This window comes from Blennius ocellaris (assembly GCF_963422515.1).
Source record: "Blennius ocellaris genome assembly, contig: SCAFFOLD_429, whole genome shotgun sequence".
Classification (NCBI taxonomy): domain Eukaryota; kingdom Metazoa; phylum Chordata; class Actinopteri; order Blenniiformes; family Blenniidae; genus Blennius; species Blennius ocellaris.
The window spans coordinates 1-16,061 of record NW_027662238.1 but is presented as its reverse complement, the minus strand read 5'-3'; the positions used below and the strand labels follow the sequence as shown (position 1 = coordinate 16,061).

At 48.9% G+C, this 16,061-nt stretch overlaps 2 protein-coding genes across 2 annotated transcripts; one reads left to right on the top strand and one right to left on the bottom strand.

The window, feature by feature from the left end:
* Positions 1-2,423: 2,423 nt before the first annotated feature.
* Positions 2,424-4,308, top strand: chtf8 (CTF8, chromosome transmission fidelity factor 8 homolog; the record flags this gene model as incomplete). Its single annotated transcript, XM_080521432.1, has 3 exons — positions 2,424-2,443; positions 3,828-3,951; positions 4,039-4,308. 3 exons carry the CDS (start codon positions 2,424-2,426, stop codon positions 4,306-4,308), a joined length of 414 nt encoding a protein of 137 aa, XP_080377558.1.
* A 2,762-nt stretch (positions 4,309-7,070) lies between these two features.
* On the bottom strand, positions 7,071-13,699 carry has3 (hyaluronan synthase 3). The gene is given in 5 exon segments (XM_080521431.1): positions 7,071-10,195; positions 10,198-10,351; positions 11,465-11,566; positions 12,577-13,115; positions 13,192-13,699. Coding segments are annotated over 5 exon segments (1,677 nt in total). The 5' UTR covers positions 13,301-13,699; the 3' UTR covers positions 7,071-9,422.
* Between the last annotated feature and the right edge of the window lie 2,362 nt (positions 13,700-16,061).

The window sequence follows — 16,061 nt, the reverse complement described above, 5'->3', positions numbered from 1 at the left end:
GAGTCCGTCAGTAGGGGAGTCCGTCAGTAGGGGGCGCTGTCAGTAGAAGGCGCCGTCAGTAGAGGCGCCGTCAGTAGAGGCGCCGTCAGTACAGGGCGCCGTCAGTAGAGGGCGCCGTCAGTAGGGGGCGCCGTCAGTAGGGGGCGCCGTCAGTAGGGGGCTCAGTCAGTAGGGGGCGCCGTCAGTAGAGGGCGCCGTCAGTAGAGGGCGCAGTCAGTAGAGGCGCCGTCAGTAGGGGGCGCCGTCAGTAGAGGGCGCAGTCAGTAGAGGCGCCGTCAGTAGGGGGCGCCGTCAGTAGAGGGCGCCGTTAGTAGAGGGCGCCGTCAGTAGAGGACGCCGTCAGTAGAGGACGCCGTCAGTAGGGGGTTCAGTCAGTAGGGGGCGCCGTCAGTAGGGGAGTCCATCAGTAGGGGGCTCAGTCAGTAGAGGCGCCATCTGTAGGGGGCGCCGTCAGGTCAGTAGGGGGCGCAGGTTTGACTTTTCAAACAGGAAGTGAGGCGCGCGGTCAAATCCAATGCAGAGGGAAGAATTGCAGGCGCCTTTGTCTTTAAGAGCAGAGATTTAAATCTAGAGCTACACTCGGTAGAGCTACCCTCTGTAGAGCTACACTCGGTAGAGCTACCCTCTGTAGAGCTACACTCGGTAGGGCTACACTCGGTAGGGCTACACTCGGTAGAGCTTCAGCAACGTCACATCTGATTGTAGAAGAGCGTTAGCATCGCGAGCATTGATAGCCGTTAGCTCATATGGACGCCAACTAGCCTGTCAGGTCGCTACGTCACTGTGAAGCACCGAGCGTCTCCATGGCAACAGGCACTGATTTCTTTTGATCTCCTCCACTCTGTATGGGACAGTTTTTTCTAAATGTTCCCCCCCCCCCCCCCCCCCCCCCCTGAGTCCCTGGACGATGATAAATCATCCCTGAAGATTTCAAGCAATCTGGGTTCATAGTTTTTTTTGTGAAAAGTATTTAAAATACACACATGTAAAGCAGTAAGTGAATAAACACGCCGGGTACCTTCTCCTGGAAGTAGTTGTCGGAGAAGTTGAAGATCTCCACGGCCCCGTGGGCCCGGGCCACGGCCAGCCGCTCCGAGGGGGCGTGGAACGCCATGGCCCGGATGGCGCTGGGCGTGTAGTCGAAGAATCGAACCCGGTGCACCGTGAACTCGCCCATGATGCACTGGGAGAGAGAGGAGGAGGAGGAGGAGGAGGAGGAGGAGGAGGAGGAAACAGACGGCGGCGTCCCACAATGAGCCGCAAAAAGTCCAAACAAACACAATGAGACTGGATGAGAATCAACCGTTGGAAGAAAATTAACCAGAAACTGAAAAGCACAGAAGGAATCAAATAGAATCCTGTCGTTACCATGACAACAAACTGCTCAGGTCTGATCTGAGACAGACTGAAGCTTCTCGGTGACGGCGGTTCGATCAAGGTCACTACTTTATGAAACATCCAAACTTTAGTCATTTGAAACTGTTTTTAAAAACATTTTAAGACACAAAATAACTGCACACCGAATTAAAAGTGAACAAAAACAAAAAAGGAAAATCGTCAATAACGTGAAGTTGACAATGTTCTATGGTGTGTGTGTGTGTGTGTAAAATATTAAGTGTGTCAAAAATGCTTCATGAAGTTCAGTTAAACTATTGACAATAAAAATACTAATAAAATAACACTTCATAATCTTTAGAAATGTGTTTCCCAGAAAGACATTTATAAAGTTCTAAATCAATCTACCCCGGGGATGATAAATCCGGATAAACTAATAAAAAAAAAACCATTTACGACGTTTTTAAGTTAAATCAATCTGTTAAAGAAATGATGTTTTGATGGGAGAATAAAGTGACTCAGTGTGTAAAAACAACTTCACAACCCACTCCTAACACACCTGCAGCCACTATAACCATATATAACCATATATAACTATATACCCGGGCTCAGAACACACTGCGGTTTGTATTTAAATCACTTTCAGGGACAATAAAACCACTTTATTAAACACTGAAGCGTCCTCGGCGGTGGCTAGCGCTCGTGCTAACATGCTAACACGTGAGCGGCTCAGTTTGTCCTTCCGCCGAATAAAACCCGCGGAACACCGACAGAAGCGCTTCTGTATCCACGGAACCACGCGAGGAGCCTCTTTGCGGCCTCGTTTACCTGCTGTCGTTCTCCGGAGTCCAGACTTTCTTCTACATAGACGCTTCTCAAAACACCAGGGGAGCCACGTTGTGCCCTCTGACCCGGAAGTGCATGGGCTACGTCATCACGCCGGAGCGCACGTGCAGCTGGCGGGAAACGAAGGCGGAAATAAACAGTGAAACCGGCTTATTCTCGAAACGTGAACGATAAACTGCGTAGAATTTCGATTTTCTTGCAGCGTGAACTAAACGAACCGCCTCCCGGGATTCGACGGGACGATGGTTCAAATAGTCGTAAGGTAAAAACAACTTATATGTTTCACTGCTCGTTAATGTGTTTGTATGTTAAGAACGAGCGCTGGATTCAAGCTAAAGTTTAAATTATCGTTATGATTATGCTTTCATGTTCAAATGTATTTGAGGCGAATTGAAAGACAGGTATTGGTGATATTCACAACCTGATTGCTTCGGAGCTTCTTGCACGTTTCAAACTTACAGGCGGTGGAAAAGCTTAAAACGGACCACATTGTGATGGGACTCTGGTGTTGATGGACTTTAATTAATCTAAACCCTCGACATCTATTTAAACGTATGAAACACATGGATTTACCTGTTCTGAACGTGTACCGTGAATGCGTTTGGGTGAGACAGAGGACTACCCTTAGTAAGAGATATATTTATTTTATTTGTACACATTAGTATTTATAGACGTTGTCCAAACTGCGGGTTAAAAATAAAAGCACATGATGTCTTTTTAATTCTCAGGCATCATTCTTTCATATGAAGGATACAGCTGACATTAATACACTGAAGCCCCTCTCGCTCAGTCTCACAGTTGTGACGTCATAATACGGCGCCGTTATATCAGCAGAGCTGAACCACGGATGTTTAGATAGATATAGATAATTACTTTATTCATCCCCGAAGGGAAATTGTTTTGTTGCAGCAATCTGGTACACACGAATATTATAAAATACGATAGAATAGAAATAAAAGTAAAAAATAGAAAAATAAAAATATCTGCGTATAAGACATAAAGTAAAACACAGAACGTAACATGGGCACTTAGAAATAAGCAGGAGATCAAAGCAAGATAATAAATAGTAAGGTGCAGTGGCAGAGCCATTAGAAGTAGGCATTATATAATAATAATAACAATAATACAGATAATAACAATGTGTAATAGTGTATAATACTCATGTACTAGTACTACTAATAATGGTAGCAGTAATATAACAATAACAATATGGTAGCAATAAAATAACTATATATATATATATATATATATATATAGAAGACTTTGGAACTATACAGTGTCATAATAAAATGTTATAAACACGGTCTCTTCTTACTAGTATAAAACACAACAGGTTTATAGAACTTTAGAAGCGTATATATGTGACATGCGAGTCATTCGTCGCCACGTCCTCCTACCCCTCTGTTCAAAGTGTGCATCTGGAAAAGCTCAGTTTCGAGGGGTGGATAGCCCTCCCCCTTTGCACAGTAGTGAAATGGGACACCCCTCAGACTCCCGTGAACGTGCATTTCAAAGGGGTAGGGGTAAGATGAAGGGCTGAGGGGAGAGAAATGGGACGCAGCCTAAAACGCTCCGTTAGCGACTCACTGCCGCCCCCCGGTGGCGTGGCGTCGACGTTGACCACGGACGTGACGTTTGTGTTCCAGAGGCAGCGTGGACGGCCGGCGTCCCCCGGAGTGGCTCCTGGTGGAGCTCCAGGGAGAGATCGTGTCCAGACACAACTCTGGACTGGCAGGAGACGTGATGGGAGACCTGCTGTACACCAGAGAGGTACGCCACAGACACAGACGTAAACAAATAAACGTAAACAAACAAACACCACCGCCCTGAACCATCCCTCCCCCCTCCCTCCACCAGGGGGTGCCGGTGCTGATCGTGGGACACCACATTCTGTACGGGAAGCAGGTCAAGCTGGAGAAACCGTTCGCCGTCCTCACCAAGCACCCGGGCCACTCGCAGGGCGGCGACCACGACCACGACCATGACGACGACACGCCGGTCGCCATGGAAACGGACCGAGGAGACCCCGCCTCCACGTCTTACTCGGTGTCTGCGCTCATCAAGCGAAAACTGATCTTTAAGACGCGCCCCAAACCCATCATCACCAACGTGCCCAAGAAGGTGTAGCAGGGTGGAGGCAGGGTTTTGCTCTGGGGAGGGGGGGGGGGGGGGGGGGGGCTTCACGCCAGGAGGCGGGGTGAGTCGGAGGAAATCAGTCCGTCTCGTTTTTGAGATTCTGAAGACTGAGAGGTTTTTCATTCTGTGTCACCTTGTTAAATGAAATCATTCGTCAGTGATGTCACGGTCGTACTGTCTCCTGATTGGTCGGGGTTTTTTTTTAGCTTGTCTGAACCGTCCCTCCTGTCGACACTTTGAGGTTCTCCTTTGATGCTGAAGGTTCTTCTTTGATCCTGAATCAGCTCGGCGCTGGATGAAGGTTCAATAAACCAGCAGTTTGAAAAGTGTTCTTGTACACATGCTGGTGTGTGTGTGTGTGTGTGGGGGGGGGGGGGAGGGGAGCGGGGGGGTAGAAGCCACACTGTCGGACACAAGAACCAGTGTGTGGATCTGGAAACGTGGTGATGTAAACATAAGCAGCTTCATGGATCAAAGTGACGCTCAAACTTGTTTTTCTGCCGTTGAAAGATAAATGAAGTCGCGAAGTTTGAGTTGAGAAAAGCAGAATGAGATCATGAGTCACTGAGGATCAATCAGGATCTGATCAATTAAAGGTTCAAAGAAATGTTTAATCGCTACATTAAAACCTCCTCCAGGCTGCTTTGATCCTCTTCTTCTCTTTCTGATAAACTCGTTGATCTCGGTCACGTTTGTTCTGTAATGTTCATATATTTTTTATATTTTTGTTCTCTTAATGAAACTTTTCCACAGAAAAATAAAGTAAAAAATAAAAAAGAATGTTTTTTTTTGGATTTGAACAAAGTTTTTTGGTTTTTTTTTTACACAAGCATCTGATGCCTCGTTTCCATGACAACGTTTGTGTTTTTATTTCAGAACTGTTTGGTGTGTTTACATGGAAGAAACACTGAAAACAATGTAGTTTATATGTGGATCCACCAGGTGGCGCCGTTAGTTTTAATACTGAAAGAACACACACACACACACACACACACACACAGCAGAGAACAATGAGATATGAACAGTCTAGTGGACATTACAGTGACTGTCAAAATAAAAGTACCAAGTTGGATTGTTATTATCGTGACTGTCAAATTAAAACCACCAAGTTGGATTGTTTTTACGGTGACTATCAAAATAAAACTACCAAGTTGGATTGTTATTACAGTGACTGTCAAAATAAAACTACCAAGTTGGATTGTTATTACGGTGACTGTCAAAATAAAACTACCAAGTTGGATTGTTATTACGGTGACTGTCAAAATAAAACTACCAAGTTGGATTGTTTCTGTGACTGTCAAAATAAAACTACCAAGTTGGATTGTTATTACAGTGACTGTCAAAATAAAACTACCAAGTTGGATTGTTATTACGGTGACTGTCAAAATAAAACTACCAAGTTGGATTGTTATTACGGTGACTGTCAAAATAAAACTACCAAGTTGGATTGTTATTACGGTGACTGTCAAAATAAAACTACCAAGTTGGATTGTTATTACGGTGACTGTCAAAATAAAACTACAAAGTTGGATTGCTATTACACTGACTGTCAAAATAAAACCACCAAGTTAAATTGTTATTATGGTGACCGTCAAAATAAAAGTACCACATCCAGAGCCATGACAGCAGGGAGGAAGCTCTGCTCTGATTGGCTGATCTAAATGCAGAAGAACGACTGGAGCAGCGATTCAGAAAAGTCGTTTTCCAGAGTTTCCATGTTCTTTTGGACGGAAGAGAAACAGATTTGCTCCTCGTCCTTCTGCGTTTCCCCCGACGGGGCCGATCCTTCAGTTCCACCTCAGGTTTTCTGGTTTTCCAGACGTTATAAAGGAGGAAGTAGGAACCGTTTCCCCTCTGAGAAAATCTCCTTTCTACAAATACCTGAGAGGAACGTTCCAGTGTTTACCGCATGTTTGATGAGGGCGTCGCCGCAGCTGAAAAGATGCTCTGTTGGTTAAAGAGAGCGATTCATGGTGCCGCCACCCCCCCAGACCCCCCCCCCACCCTATCCCACCCCCCCCCCGTCCCCCAGCCCCCCCACCACCACCACCAGGCCTCCCTCCCAGCCTCGCTGCTTCTAACCTCCAGATTTTACCTTCCAATCACTCACTCACTCACTCACCCATTCACTCACTCACTCACCCACTCACTCACTCACTCACTCACTCACTCACTCACTCACTCACTCACTCACCCATTCACTCACTCACTCACCCACTCACTCACTCACTCACTCACTCACTCGCCCACTCACTCACTCACTCACTCGCCCACCCACTCACTCGCTCACTCACTCACTCACTCGCCCACTCAATCACTCACTCACTCACTCACTCACTCACTCACTCACTCACTCACCCACTCATCCACTCACTCACCCATTCACTCACTCACCCACTCACTCACTCACCCACTCACTCACCCGCTCACTCACTCACTCACTCGCCCACTCACTCACTCACTCACTCACTCACTCACTCACTCACTCACTCACTCACTCGCCCACTCACTCACTCACCCACTCATCCACTCACCCACCCATTCACTCACTCACCCACTCACTCACTCACCCATTCACTCACTCACCCACCCACTCACTCACTTACCCACTCACTCACTCACTCACTCACTCACTCACCCACTCATCCACTCACTCGCTCACTCATCCACTCACTCACTCACTCACTCACTCACTCACTCACTCACCCATTCACTCACTCACCCACCCACTCGCTCACTTACCCACTCACTCACTCACTCACTCACTCACTCACTCACTCACTCACTCACTCACCCAGTCGGTGAATATCGTAGCTCGTAGTGATTTAGTACTTTTATTACGTCTTGTTATTTTCTGCTGTTGTGACTGAAAGCTTCTATTCTTCTATTTAAAAGACGTTTTAAACTCGACTTTAGAATCTTTACTTGACAAAGGGATCGAAGCTTTATGATCAAAGGGATGAAGGAATCTTTCATTCTGTGTTGAAGCTGAAAAGGTTTCAGAATAAAGCAGCAGGAAACACAAACGACAGAGGAGTCAGTTCTTCAGAATGTATTTCTCTCGTCACGACACAGTGGAACCGGGACGTGAAGTCAAACGGCACGAGAAGGGGGCGGGGCTTAATGTTCCTGCGTCCGCCGTCGCCGTGGAGACATTCCTCAATTCGGCATGAATGGAGAGAATTGTGTCCGAAACAGAGAAACGTTCCCAATGAATCTGGAAAATTCATCCCGGGACGGAAATAAGAGCAGAGCAGCTGGAGCTCCGGGGCCTCGGCTGTCCTCGTGTCTTCCTGCTATAGCCAACCGTCTCAAACTGGACCAGGGGACGAACCCTGGAGACAATCCAGGGGACGAACCCTGGAGACAATCCAGGGTCCCTCCCCCGTATCGTGAGACGGCGGAAAGTCGGTTCTGGGACGTCGTGGTGGAGGGTTGTGCTGTTTGAGGGTGACAAGGAACATCTGTCCCAGAGCGTCCATCCCAGAGACGTCTGTCCCAGAGACGTCCGCCCGTCGACACCTTACTTAGAATTGAAGGTCACTGTAACCGTTCCTCCTGTTCACCCCGGCCGGCGCCGTCCTGCACTGCTTCACTACTTAATAATAGACTACAGACGACTCTTCCAGTTAAAACGCATCGTTTTTGTTCCAGAGGTTTCACGTTTCCACGGCAATGTTTTGAAAACTATGTATGTTTCCATGGAGACGGGAAATGCAAGAACCCTGAAACAGATATCCGTAACTACCCGTCTCCACAAGAGTCCCCCAGGGTTCTGTCCTATCCTGGAGTCCCCCAGGGTTCTGTCCTGGAGTCCCTCAGGGTTCTATCCTATCCTGGAGTCCCCCAGGGTACTATCCTATCCTGGAGTCCCCCAGGGTTCTATCCTGGAGTCCCCCAGGGTTCTATCCTATCCTGGAGTCCCCCAGGGTTCTATCCTGGAGTCCCTCAGGGTTCTATCCTATCCTGGAGTCTCCCAGGGTTCTATCCTATCCTGGAGTCCCCCAGGGTTCTATCCTATCCTGGAGCCCCCCAGGGTTCTATCCTATCCTGGAGTCCCCTAGGGTTCTATCCTATCCTGGAGTCCCCCAGGGTTCTATCCTATCCTGGAGTCCCCCAGGGTTCTATCCTATACTGGAGTCCCTCAGGGTTCTATCCTATCCTGGAGTCCCCCAGGGTTCTATCCTGGAGTCCCTCAGGGTTCTGCCCTATCCTGGAGTCCCTCAGGGTTCTATCCTATCCTGGAGTCCCTATTGTGTGACAGTTAAAGGCCCACAGCTTTTCTTTGAGCCTGTTTGCACACAAAAAACGAATCGTTTCAAATTAATTGAAATATTTCAAATTGTTTCAAACGTTTCAGGTACAAAATCGTTTTAGTGTTTTTGTTTCAGAAAAGTTTCACGTTTACAAAGCGACGTTCTGAAGACGACGTCTGTTTACAGCGAAATGGCTAACGGTGCAGTTAGCATGTTGGTCCACTGGTTGGTGCTGTTTGTTTTTTGTAATAAAACCACACACACACACACACACACACACACACACACACACACACACACACACACACACACACACACACACACACATTCATCGAATCGACAAGTTGAGGAGGAACGACTACGGCAACCAGCAACTCAAAGCAAAGTTTGTGAAAGTCTTGCTTGAAGCTTTAAGGCTCATCGAGGCGCCGAGACGGACTCCGGTGGAAAAGCACCCGAACGTCCTCCGACGTGAAGCAGCTGCTCTGACTGACCTGAATCTTTACGACCACAAAAAACAAAAACAAAAGTAACATAACTTCTCTGACTTAAATTAAGAAAAAGCACCACACGACTCTCGCCCGTCAAGTTGTACCGCGAACCCGCGGCGTCCCGCCTCTTGCTGTTCCTCTGAACACCAGATCCCTGAATCAGTTCGGTTCGCTCTGTTGTGGGCGCGAGGCGCCGCCGCCGCCGCCACCGCCGGGCGTCTTGATGGAGGATCAGCGGCGAGGATCCTCACATCTCAGGGTCACACCTTGTCTTTTTGTTTTTAGCACCAGTGAAGAAGAAGCAGTTGGCGGGCTCCCCACCGGAGTCCGACTGCCGCGAGGGCGGACCGGCGGCGCCCTACGCCTCGGCGTACGGCAGCTGGTACTGCTCCTCCCTCTTGTTGCAGCGCTTGGCGACGATGGCGAGGTAGAGCACCAGCAGGACGAGCCAGTAGCAGGCGTAGAGGACGGTCCCGGCGATCAGCAAGGCCCTCTCCGTCTCGCTGAGCGGCTCCTGGGTTTCGCAGTACACCGTGTAGGCCACGCCGCCCAGCAGCACCGCCGCCCACACGGTGACGGGCACGGCGCCGATGAAGTTGACCACGATCCGGCGGCGGCCCGACGTGCCCCAGCCCGCCTTGTTGATGGTGAGCAGGGCGAAGATCTTGGCGGGCAGCAGGCTGGACATGTAGAGCAGCGAGTAGAGCGACATGAAGATCATGACCAGGCTGCCGCGCAGGAAGCAGGCGTAGGTGGCCTTCACCATGCCCACCAGCTGCACCGTCAGCAGGAACAGCAGGATGTTCCACAGCCGCCCGCGGTAGAACAGGTGGATGACCGTGGCCACCAGGAAGAAGGGGAAGAAGCCGGTGACCACCGACTCGTAGGTCATCCACAGGCTGTGCTTGTGGAACCACAGCGCGTTGTAGAGCCACTCCCGGAAGTAGGACTTGCTCCAGCGGGTCTGCTGGTTGAGCCAGCGCAGGTACTGCGTGGGCGTCTCCGTCTGGCACTGCGAGCGCGCCGTGAACTTGGTCTTGTAGCCGAAGCTCAGCACGCGGTTGGTGAGGTGGCGGTCGTCGCCGAAGCTGCACTTGGAGCCCAGGAAGGTCTGGTGGTACCAGGGCTCCAGAAGCGCTGCAGCAGGGAGTTCCTGTACATCCCCAGCGGGCCGCTGATGCACTGGACGCAGCCGAAGTAGGACTGGCAGGCGCGCTCGATGTTGAAGGCCATCCAGTACCGGACGCTGCTCAGGAAGGAGATCCACGAGTCGTACTTGTTGAGGATCTGGAGGACGAGAAGGAAGAATCAACCACGGAGCTTCGTTCTGACACTTCCTGCCAGAGAGAACGTGAGAGATTCTGACTGGTGGGATGTCGATAGGAAGAAACTGTCAATCATAGCGATAGCATAGTGACAGCATAGCGCTAGCATAATGATAGCCTAGCGATAGCATAGCAATAGCATAACAATAGTAGAGTGAGAGTATAGCAGTCCTTTGCTCACAAAAATAAAAGCTAAAAACCGACGGTGGCGCGTCTACAAACATCCACAGTGCAGAGCAGCGCCCCCCGGAGGTTTAAAATGAAATAGAGCCTCGTTTGCACTCGTCCTGTTAGCGGCTAACTGCTCACCGCCAAATCCAGCAGAGGTAGTTTGTGATTCAGAGGCAGTTTGTGATTTCAGCCTCCCGTGTTGACGACAGTCAAAACCTCCCGTTGTGGAGGTGGCGCCCCCTTGTGGGCGATTCCGGTTTGAAAAAAAGAGTCCAAACGTAAAAAAAAACTGCAGATTTTCAGGAGAGTTTCAACAACCATCATCATGTTTTAACAAAGAAACGACTCCTTTAAAGAAAACGGTTTTCTAAACTCCAACTTGTCTTTTGTTCCGACGTGAAAAATACTAAAAACTTTTACTTTCTTTCTTTCTTTCTTTTTTGTTTTCCTGATTTCTGAGCTGTTGCCGTTGACGCCTGTCTTAAAGACCCTCCGACCCGCCAGCATCCCGACCGGGACGGAACCCAGCAGCGCCGTCCAAACCGCCGCAGAAACACTGAACCTGAAAGAGAAGCTGTTTGGCGCCGGAGACGCCGCCGCCGTCCAGCAGCTCCCTCGTTCACAAAGCAAATAATGACCCCCCCCCCCCCCCCCCCCCACACCCTCCACACCCACACCCCCCAAGGAGTGCCGTTTATTACCCAGAAGCTTCGCAGCTACAAAGGAAGAGGTGACCTGATACACAGAACCAACACGTCGTCGTCTCTGGTTCGCTTCATTCGCTCAGGATTTAAGTCGCTAAAGTTTTAGCCTGGCTTGCACGTATGAATCTTAACATTCTTAGCCAGGAGCTTTTATTTTGTAGAACAGTCCCTTCCTGCCCGGTGGAGTCGACGCAGTTCACCTGAACGTCTCCGCCGACGCCGCCCACCAGGGGGTCCTCCTCCAGGATCTTCAGCATCTCGATGGTACAGGCCGGATCCAGCACCGTGTCCGAGTCGCACACCTGGAGGGAGGACAGGGGGTCAGGTTGGGGGTGGGGGGGTTAAATACTAGGGGTCGCCTCCTTCAGGCAATGAGAGGCTGCTGACGGACGTCCAGCTGCTTCACTGCGACCAGGACACGACCTTTGACCCCCCATAGAGACACTAGAGCTCTGTGGAGCTGCAAGGATGGAACGTGGACAAACTGAGGACTGGGACTGGGACTGGGACCGGGACCGGGACCAGGACCAGGACCAGGTTCCCCAGTGATTGAAGGGTGAAGCACTGAATTCTGCCAGCATTCAGTCATCTAAAAGCTTTTTGAAATAATTTTTCTTAATTTCAAGAATGTTCTGACTTATTAACAATTTTTCGAAATATTTACAATTATTTCTAATCATTTAGTAAACATTATATAAGTCCTTAAAATAACTTGAATAATTTAATATTATTATTATTATTATTTTTATTATTTTTATTATTAAGTACTTTTAGAACTTTAGTCAATTCTTATGTTTTTAAGGCATTTTTATTGATTTGTTTTCATTTTTAAGTATTTTCCAAACAATTTCAAATTCTAATGTTTCAGAAAATCCAACATTTTCTGATCATTATGAAGCATTTTAATAATAGATTAATTAAAAAAAATCTACTTCTTATATTTTACAGGTATTTTCTGATCATTTAAAAAATATTGTATTATAATCTTGTAATTTTAATGCATTTCTTTTAAATTACTTTGACCATTTTGAAAATTGAATTAAATAAAAATAGTGTTTTACTTTTTAAACAATGCTGAGGTGTTTTATTATTTCTCTTTGAGGTGCTCAACACTGCCCCCGATGGTGACGCAGGAGTATTGCAGTTTAATGGTGCTAAAACGTGACAGAAATAACAAATAATGATGAAAAAAGGACCGTCAAAGTAGATGAAAGGGGATGAAAGGGGATGAAGGAGACTGAAGCAGAGAAAAGCCAGAAGGGGTTTAGCCCCGCCCACCTCCGCTCTCCCATGATGCAACGCAAACTCTCACCTGCAGGTAATCCACGCTGTCGCCCAGGGCCTTGAAGGCGGTGTACATCACCTCGCGCTTCCCCCCCCACTCCTGCATGACGCAGGAGTACCGGCAGCCTCGGACCAGCCGGGACACCCGGGCCGCCTCCTCCATGTGCACCGTGCCCCTCCCCCCGCCTCCGCCGCCGCCGTCGCTGTGGTAGTTCCCCTTCCACACCATGCTGCCGGCGTGCTCGGCGCCGCCCATCACCTCCTGGAAGATGTCCATCATGTAGCGGTCCTCGGGCCGGTTGCCGTCCACCACCAGCACCACCTTCAGGCCGGGGAAGGAGATGCGGCGGACGCTGCGCAGGCACTTCCTCAGGTAGTCGGGGTCCTCCTGGAAGGCGGCGATGCAGAGCGCCACGGAGCGGCGGAGGTGGCGCGGCCGCGCGGGGCCCCGCATGCGCCGGTGCTCCAGGAAGGCGAAGAGGCTCTGGAGCAGCAGGTGCAGCGACAGGAAGGCGCCGTACAGGCCGAAGGACAGGTGGTGCTGCTCCGTGTGGATGAACTGGTAGCCTGCGGGGCACAGGAGGGAGGGGGAGGTCATGTGACTGCCGTCATGTGACCGTGCTCCCGTGGGCGGGGGCCTTACCTGTGACGTAGGCCAGCAGGATGGTGAAGAGGACCACCGCGGCGAACAGGGTGGTGACCACGATGTTCAGCGCATTCCTGCAGCGAGAGGGCATCTGTGGGCGGAGCATCACGTTTAGCACCTCCCCCGCTACTGCTGCAGCGTCTCGTAGCGTTTAGCTCTGTTGCCAGTCAACTAAACTCCTGTTTACTGGAGGAGCGTCTTCCTCACCCGCCTGCCTGAACGACTGCCGCTGCCGTTAGCATTAGCCTGTAATTACCATCGCTGTCGTTAGCATTAGCCTGTAATTACCATCGCTGTGATTAGCATTATCCTGTAATTACCATCGCTGTCGTTAGCATTAGCCTGTAATTACCGTCGCTGTGATTAGCATTATCCTGTAATTACCGTTGCTGTCGTTAGCATTAGCCTGTAATTACCATCGCTATCATTAGCATTTGCCTGTAATTACCATCACTGTCATTAGCATTCGTCTGTAATTACCATCACTATCATTAGCATTCGCCTGTAATCACCGTCACTATCGTTAGCATTAGCCTGTAATTACCGTCACTGTCATTAGCATTAGCCTGTAATTACCGTCGTTGTCAGTAGCATTAGCCTGTAATTACTGTCACTGTCATTAGCATTAGCCTGTAATTACCGTCGCTGTCATTAGCATTAGCCTGTAATTACCGTCGCTGTCATTAGCATTAGCCTGTTAGAATAGATTAGGATGGTAGGGTTAAAGTTAGACCAGATTAGGGCGGTAGGGTTAAAGTTAGACCAGATTAGGGTGGTAGGGTTAAAGTTAGACCAGATTAGGGCGGTAGGGTTAAAGTTAGACCAGATTAGGATGGTAGGGTTAAAGTTAGACCAGATTAAGGTGGTAGGGTTAAAGTTAGACCAGATTAGGGCGGTAGGGTTAAAGTTAGACCAAATTAAGGTGGTAGGGTTAAAGTTAGACCAGATTAGGGCGGTAGGGTTAAAGTTAGACCAGATTAGGGCGGTAGGGTTAAAGTTAGACCAGATTAGGGTGGTAGGGTTAAAGTTAGACCAGATTAGGATGGTAGGGTTAAAGTTAGACCAGATTAGGGCGGTAGGGTTAAAGTTAGACCAGATTAGGGTGGTAGGGTTAAAGTTAGACCAGATTAGGGCGGTAGGGTTAAAGTTAGACCAGATTAGGATGGTAGGGTTAAAGTTAGACCAGATTAAGGTGGTAGGGTTAAAGTTAGACAAGATTAGGGCGGTAGGGTTAAAGTTAGACCAAATTAAGGTGGTAGGGTTAAAGTTAGACCAGATTAGGGTGGTAGGGTTAAAGTTAGACCAGATTAAGGTGGTAGGGTTAAAGTTAGACCAGATTAGGGCGGTAGGGTTAAAGTTAGACCAAATTAAGGTGGTAGGGTTAAAGTTAGACCAGATTAGGGCGGTAGGGTTAAAGTTAGACCAGATTAAGGTGGTAGGGTTAAAGTTAGACCAGATTAGGGCGGTAGGGTTAAAATTAGACCAGATTAGGGTGGCAGGGTCGGGGTTAAATGAGGGTAGGGTGGCAGGATTAGGACTATGTTTGACCCCCCCTATAAAACACGCTCCACACGTGAGGTGGACTGTGCAGAGCAGGGCGCTAAGCTCCGCCCCCCCAGACCTGCACACAGGAACCCTGTCAGCCCTCAGACCTCAGAGCCACTTCCTGTTTGGATGAGAGCCGCCTTTCAGCTGGAAAGTCACCGACGCCCGCCTCTGATCTCACCACGAGGCGCCGCCACGGGAAAACAGACCGTTAATGACCTGTGTGATGTCATCAGGAGGGGGGCGGAGCCAGAGGCCTGAAACTAGACTGTGACTAAAGGTTGTGAAACCTCCCAGGAGCTCAAACCAACTTCTGTCGCTACAGAACATCTTTTCGTACGTCGATCCTGCAGTTTTACTCCATATTTGTTTTTGTTTTTTTATTTAAACGTGAAAACGAAAACAAATTTTGTATTTCAGTTTCAGAAAAGTTTCACCCCCCCCCCCCCCCCACACACACACACACACACACACACACACACACACACACACACACTGGGAGAACCAAGTTGGATTGCTACTATGCTGTGTGTCAAAATAAAAGCACCAAGTTGGATTGTTATTATAGTGACTGTCAAAATAAAGCCACCAAGTTGGATTGTTATTATGGTGACTGTCAAAATAAAGCCACCAAGTTGAATTGTTATTATAGTGACTGTCAAAATAAAGCCACCAAGTTGGATTGTTATTATGGTGACTGTCAAAATAAAGCCACCAAGTTGGATTGTTATTATGGTGACTGTCAAAATAAAGCCACCAAGTTGGATTGTTATTATGGTGACTGTCAAAATAAAGCCACCAAGTTGGATTGTTTTTACGGTGACTGTCAAAACAAAGCCACCAAGTTGGATTGTTATTACGGTGACTGTCAAAATAAAAGCACCAAGTCCCAGAGAATAAGGACTGGAAGTCACGACACCGCGGAGGAAACTCTGTTCTGAACCTGGCTCTACTGAGCATGTGCAGAACTCCTGGTTACCATGGCGACCGGGAGCAGAGGAAACATTTCCAAGCATCAAAATTGACATTTCCGCCCGTTTAACTTTGGAGGTCGAGCGTTTTTGAAAAGTTTGAAGACGAAGTCGATGGTTCTCTGACGACGCCAATCATGTCGCGACAACAGCTGCTGGTTTGGGGCACATTGTTGCCCCCCCCCCCCCCCCCCCCCCCCCCCACACCTGAAGCCCGGGGTAATCGCTGTAATTAAAGGCCCGGCCAGTTTGGGGCCGATCAGGACGCAGGAACAATTCTGCCCTTTCATTCATGAAATTACCTCCTTTAAGCTCCGCCCCCTCCCACCTGGCTGGACCCTGCCAGGTAGG